The sequence below is a fragment of the Lampris incognitus genome, chromosome 3, assembly GCF_029633865.1.
Source record: "Lampris incognitus isolate fLamInc1 chromosome 3, fLamInc1.hap2, whole genome shotgun sequence".
NCBI classification, from domain to species: Eukaryota; Metazoa; Chordata; class Actinopteri; order Lampriformes; family Lampridae; genus Lampris; species Lampris incognitus.
In genome coordinates this window covers 67,990,334-67,997,432 of record NC_079213.1, presented here as the reverse complement: position 1 = coordinate 67,997,432, position 7,099 = coordinate 67,990,334, and the positions used below count along the sequence as shown (strand labels likewise).

General features: G+C 43.3%; 1 protein-coding gene across 1 annotated transcript; it reads right to left on the bottom strand.

Moving 5' to 3' along the window:
* Positions 1-4,754: 4,754 nt before the first annotated feature.
* LOC130110624 (placenta-specific gene 8 protein-like) lies at positions 4,755-6,688 on the bottom strand. The gene is made up of 4 exons (XM_056277784.1): positions 6,663-6,688; positions 5,795-5,925; positions 5,410-5,597; positions 4,755-5,145 (listed from the first exon to the last, which is right to left on the bottom strand). The coding sequence occupies exons 2-4, from the start codon at positions 5,904-5,906 to the stop codon at positions 4,999-5,001; spliced, it is 447 nt and encodes a 148-aa protein (XP_056133759.1). The 5' UTR covers positions 5,907-5,925; positions 6,663-6,688; the 3' UTR covers positions 4,755-4,998.
* Between the last annotated feature and the right edge of the window lie 411 nt (positions 6,689-7,099).

The window sequence follows — 7,099 nt, the reverse complement described above, 5'->3', positions numbered from 1 at the left end:
GAATGCTATGTAATTTCACTTACCATTGTGATTCGGAAATCAAGTGTCACTGCCCGCAATACCACACCGACTTATATGACATCATAACTATGTGACTTTTTACCCTTGTCAGCATTGCAGAAGCATTGGTTTTGGGTTATTTTGTGCATTCCTTTAAAAGATACTCATTGCAAAGCTCAACTGTCCCAATTTGCCGGGTGCCCCAATTTAACAATACAATCTACTACTATTAGTTTCTGCTGCTCTCGCTCAGGGTCGCCACAGCAGATAATCCGTTTCCATTTCTTCCTGTCCTCTGCATCCTCCTCTGTCACACCAGCCACCTGCATGTTCTCTCTCACCACATCCATAAGCCTCCTCTTTGGCCTTCCTCTTTTCCTCTTCCCTGTGTAACCAGGTTAAAATTAATGTTTTTATTTTATTTTGTTTGAGTATGAAATATCACCAAATCCTGTCTGTGTGCTGTTATTTGTGTTTTCTACATTTTATTTTATGTCATTATTTACTTTTATGTATGTTTTATAACGACCGTCATATACCTGTACTGTCGCTTTAAGAGCGAGGTCTTGTGGGTACACGGAAGAGGGAACGCGGGAGAGGCCATTTTTTGTTTTGTGGAGGGAGTCTCAAGCAGCGACCGAGCCGAGCCACGCGTGTTTCTTACCGTAGCACAGTTTTGCTGGTTGAGGAGAACGTAACCTTGAGTATCCCTGTAAGAAGATACTGCAAGCTGTGGGATAAAATACGTGTTTATCCTTTCTTACATCGGAGTCCCGTGGACGGTTTCTCCTTCTAATGCACACGAGTGAAGTCCGGGCAGTGGTTGAGCTTCAACCCCCACGTCCGTAAGAAACACCGCTCCCGCTGGAGGACTGGACGTTTGTCGAAGGATTTGAAACCGCAAGGAAAGAAGAATTCAGCTCGCGCTGGCTATAGAGCTGAGAGGTGACTGTCCTATAGCTATGTTATGAGACAGACAACATTCTATTTCATTTTCTTTCCTGTGATTTCGTACAGAAAATAAATGGCAAGGTGGGCCAAATAGAGTCCTGTGTGTCCCCCCCTCCTTCCTTGATCATGATGATGATGATGATGATGAGAGACTGAGGGCCCCCCCCCCAACAACACCTGGGGCCCCACCCAACTAGAACACAACGCAGAGCTAATGATGAGAGTGACGGGCGTGCAGCAGGCTGACCAGCATAGAACAGCATAGGCAGGGGTTAAAGTGGGATTTGGTAAGTGGGGGATCTCTGTATTAGAGAGGTGGGCAAAAGGGCGGGAGTGATAGGTAGCTAGCTAACGTTAGGCTAGCTAACCACTGTTCCAGTAGTCCCGACGTTAGCATTATTAGCTAATAATAGCTACCGGTAGCTAACGTTTGCTAGCTAGTTAGTTATTTGAATGAAAATATTGCATGGCCAGAGCTAAGGTTGGACAAACATAACTAGCTAGCTACCGGTAACGTTACCGGACGCTACCGATAGTTAGCTTGCCTAGCAGCATTCAAACAACTAGCCAGCAACGTCAGCAACTAGGTAGCAACGTTACCGGATGAAAGATAGCTAGCTAGCTAGCTAGCTAACGTTACGTTCGCTAACGTTAGTTGCTTGAATGAAAACCACAGCAGAGCTAGACAAAACTATTGGAAATACTATTGGAAATACACTGAAGATACTCACTCTTTATGCCCCCCAATCCAAGATAATAGTGCTGGTAGCAGGTTGACGCTCTCTCGAGTCTTGTCTGCCTGGTGCGGTGAACTGACCCTGACCCGTGAGTGTGAAGCCAGTCTCTTTTGATGTCAAGTCTCATGAAGCCAGACAGCAGGCAGGTGCGGGTCACGTGAGGACGCGATATCATTCAAACTTTTAGAAAAAGTAAAGTAGTATAAAAATAGAAGAACGACTTTATTTGCGATTTATTTTGTAATGCTTGTGAATTGGCTGCATCATGTTTTTTGTTTTAAATTTTACTGTGACAAAAAGGTTGAAATTACTCCTGTCTACAGTGTGCCGGATCTCAGCTCCGGTTGACTTGGGGGAGGGGGGGAAGTGCCGGTGTCGGGATCCGGGGAGCTCCGGCCCACTTTAATCACTGAGCATAGGACTGCCCTCGTTACATTGGTGCCGTGACCCTCCTGGATCCTGAGAGCGACATCAGTTGCTTGCCACGGGAGGCTGCTGTCGTCATCAAGCCCCAGACGTCCTCAGGTATTTCTATAGACTGTACACTCATGTTACAGCGGACTGGAGTTGAGCTGTGTGGACACTGGACAGTCATAGCTGTGGTTACCATGGACTGGGCTTGTGAACAGGACATTTGTATATATTGAAGGAAAAAAACACACGAAAAAAAAGGAAAAAAGTTAATGTTGATGTGATTGAAGGACTCGTGTGAATAATCTATTGATGTAAACTACTAGATATGTGAATATGTGATTAATCTATTGGTGAATTTGTTGATTGTGTGTGATTGTTTCAATCTTAGTGCTTTCTAGATTCAATTATTTAAATGAATTGAGCTTTTCACTTTTTTATTTTATTTTTTATTTTATCTGAGTGTTAGAGGTGGGAACATGGCAGAGGGTGGTTTGTACGTAGGTGGGGGAAACATTGCTGATCAGGATCTTTTGGATCGCCAGTGTGCTATGGAGAGGGGGTACCAGTTAGATGTGGATGGGGGTTTACGGCTAGGTGTAGGTAGGAGTTTCGGGCAGCTCTTAGAGGGCAGGGAACCAGACACCAGAGCACCAGGACCTAGAGACCCGACCACATTTGGCACTCCTCAGTTCACCTCCACACGCTACGTAGAACGGGCCAGGCCAGGTATCAGCGAAGGGGCTGTGCTAGGTAACAGCGAGCAGCCAGTGGGTGAGTTAGCCACGCTCATTACTCAGTTAGCAGAGAAGATAGGAGAGTCAGTCACTGCTAAGCTGCAGGAAACACAAATGCTTAGAAACACACACACAGACAGTGCTAGGTCTGCTGAACAGCGTTCGGAGACAGTGCCTAGTGTTAGAGTAGTAATGCAGACAGACGCTAGGGAGCCTCCTATTTTCAGGGGCGATAGCTCTGATAAGTTTACAGTTCATGAGTGGGAGGGCCTTATGACTTTGTATTTGAGGAAGCGAGCCATTCCAGTTAGTGAGCAGTCACATGAGATTCTAGCTAAGCTTATGGGGAAAGCAGGGGAAGTGGTGAGGATAAAGCTGCGCAACACATCTGTCGACCACATAGCGAACCCCCACATTATTTTTGATGTACTGAAGCAACACTTTAGTGACCTCACATACTTGAGCATGCCCCTGGCGGACTTTTACAGTACGCTGCCCAAGCTAGGTGAGGATGCTATGGAGTATTGGATTAGGCTTAATAAGACAGTGGAGGTGGCTGACGAATGCTTGAAGCGGCAAGGCCGTAGTATTGAAGAGCCAAGCCACGAGGTAAGCATGATGTTTATCAAACACTGTCCAGATCAGTCTCTTGCCAATGTTTTTAAGTTCAAGTCCGCAGGGAAATGGTCTGCTAGCGAGATCCAGGAGAGGCTTGATGAGTACATGCTGGAGAGGAAGTCTCGTGTTGACTGTCCTATAGCTATGTTATGAGACAGACAACATTCTATTTCCTTTTCTTTCCTGTGATTTCGTACAGAAAATAAATGGCAAGGTGGGCCAAATAGAGTCCTGTGTGTCCCCCCCTCCTTCCTTGATCATGATGATGATGATGATGATGATGAGAGACTGAGGGCCCCCCCCCAACAACACCTGGGGCCCCACCCAACTAGAACACAACGCAGGGCTAATGATGAGAGTGACGGGCGTGCAGAAGGCTGACCAGCATAGAACAGCATAGGACTGCCCCCGTTACACTGGCATCTCCATATTCAGCATCCTTCTCCCAATATACCCAGCATCTCCTCCACACGTCTAAGCCATCTCAGTCTTGCCTCTTGCTTTGTCTCCAAACCATCCAACCTGTGTCACTGTGTCACAACTCACTCCTGACACTCTTCTCCACCCACTTCACCCTGCCTGCACTCTCTTCTTCACATCTCTTCCCGTTACTTTGGACAGTTGACCCCAAATATTTAAACTCATACGCCTTTGCCACCTCTACTCCTTGCATCCTTACCATTCCACCATCCTCCCGCTCATTCCTGCATATATGTATTCCCTCTTACTCCTACTGACTTTCATTCCTCTTCTCTCCAGTGCATACCTCCACCTCTCCAGGCTTTCCTCAACCTGCACCCCACTCTTGCTACAGATCACAATGTCATCCACAAACATCCTAGTTCATGGAGACTCCTGCCTGAACTCGTCCGTCAACCTCTCCATCACCATTGCAAACAAGAAAGGGCTTAGAGCCGATCCTTGATGTAATCCCACCTCCACCTTGAACTCATCTGTCATTCCAACCGCACACCTCACCACTGTCACACTGCCCTCATACATGTCCTGCACCACTCCTAGATACTTCTCTGAAATTCCCGACTTCCTCATACAATACCACACCTCCTGTCTTGGCATCCTGTCATATGCTTTCTCTAAATCCGCAAAGACACAATGTAACTCCTTCTGGCCTTCTCTATACTTCTCCATCAACATTCTCAAAGCAAAATTTGCATCTGTGGTGCTCTTTCATGGCACAAAACCATACTGCTGCTTGCTAATTGCCACCTCTCCTCTTAACCTTAATTTAACAATACAATAAATTCATAAAATAAAGAATCACTTCAAATGTAAATAGTAATTGCACAAGAGTTTTATTTTGTACAGATAGGTACCTGCAAATTTTCACTATTACAAAAAAAATCTGGCTAAAAAAACATTTATATGCCCAATACCAAACTCCAGTATTTCAGTTCAAACAGTCGGATTAAAAATGAGCCCTAATCACCTGTGCAGTTTCTGATGCATAGTCACAGGTCATTCGTCAGGGCACCATTGTTTTGATGTTATAAGCCACAGGACTTAGCAGTGCTACACTCCAAAATTTACATGTTGATCAAAACATTGTGAGATTGATGTTGCATGTTGGAAATAGCTGGGGTTTTCTTGCGAATTTTTATCTCACGGGCTATTTGGCACCAGGCGCAGAGCTCACAGAAACAGGATGTCAGGATGTCATTACAGATAGTGCCCTGTACAGAATGAGAAGAGCATTTTAGTTGTTGTTCTTTGTATTCTTTTGATGTTTTTCAATCTCTTATACAGATCAGTTAAATGAGCATCTATCATGGGAAAAAGACTTCTCTCCTTTCCTCGTGCAAAGAATTGTACAATTTAAAATAACATCTGAGGGTATTGCTCGTCTTGGCTCCTTGAAAAAGAAGGTTTAGTGATATTCGAGTTTGGGATTTGCCTTCACCGAGAGCACTTTGATGTCAACAAATACCGCACTGTACCTGGAGTCCGTATCTGTGTCGAACGGCAACCCTGAGAGACAGGAGTGCGGGAGGCGCACAAAAAGGAAGCCCGCAGTATGCTGTGATGGCAGGGCTCAAAATATCACATAAGGGGAGACATACGTTCTCTCCAAAACTTGCTGAGGTGCTGCAGGCAAAGCAAGGAAAACACCAGAATCCATAGCAACCTGAAAAAACAAAAACAAAACATGGCACCTCTTACACACCATTAAAACTTGGAAAAGGGGACTGTCAGATTGATGTGATGGCACTCCTTTATCTAAACATAGGAATTATTGATAACTGGAGAGGAATGATTTTTGTAAACAATGTTTTCTTTTAAAGTTAAATTTGAAGAGGCTAAAGCTTCGGCATCAACGCTTACAAGCACTCATGTCATCACAGCAATCACAGAGGCCTGTGCTCCAGGTTTGGATTGTGGGTGCGGATGGAGGTGCTCCCATTGATGGTTGGACGACTACTATGTTGTTTGCCATACTCACCGATTAAACCAGCCTGCAAACACACAGAAATCTGTGTGAATCATCAAAACATATTTCAAAACCTGATAGTTTTCTTCATTTTTTTGCAACGTATGGCTGTTTAGCCTCACAAAATTTGGACACTGAGTCTCTCTTGTCTCGCCATTCAATTATGACTTCTTTTGTTGTTCTCATTTCGATTTGTAGCCAATATTGTAGGAAACTTTTCTTGGTGTAAGTTTTGATTGCTTCAGTAAATCATAAAACATTTATTTTCGTGATGCTTTTTTATCTGCGAGCGAGAAAAGATTTTCCGCACCACGTGTAGATGGCATTCACTATCTAAAATCAAGTCAGACTATAATCATTTTCAACAGATGTGAGGGAAAAATCTTAGGACAAGATTCTGTCATAAGGATTTCAGAGCATTTCAGTGTTGCAATTTTTTTTAACTTCCTTAATGATGTCAAAATTTGCTTAAATAACAAGTAATGTTTAGAAAAAAAAACCCAGTCCATACCTGCATTATAGAATGACACATCTTTGCCCTGAATTCATCTAAATTTGTTCTTTTTTTTCTTTTTTTTGAGCCCAGGGAAAACATTCAAAACAGTCCCAATGCTTTAAAAATACAAGTAAAAATATTTCTTGAGCTTATTTGTTTTAATTACAAATCATTTCAGAGTTATACATTTAGCTGAATTTTCACCTTGAAAGGAGCTAAAAGTTATAAAATTCCTTCCCAGCCAAACCAGAAGTCCTTGAACTTACCTGCCTCTTGTGCTGTCACTTATGCAGTGCCAAATATGCACTGTCACACGTGTGAGTAAAGGTAGTCAGACAAGGTCAAGAGAGAAGACGCCCCTGGCTAACAGAACAACGTCACTGTACACAAAACTTGCAGAGCCTGAATCTACAAGGAAATGAAAGAGAATCAGGCACTACAGGTTTTCCAACATAGTCTCCACGAGGAGTATTGATAATAATGATAATAACTATTATTATAATGATAATAATATACATTTTATTTGTGGGCACCTTCCAGAGCACTCAAGGACACCTTACAGAACACAGTTCAATACAACTGGGTATATCACTTAATCGGGTATCAAAATGTATCAGAATTGACCTTAAATCACAATATATAAAATCTATGTATAAAAATACAACATTCAGGGTATAAAATAGTATAAAATTAAGTATGTAGT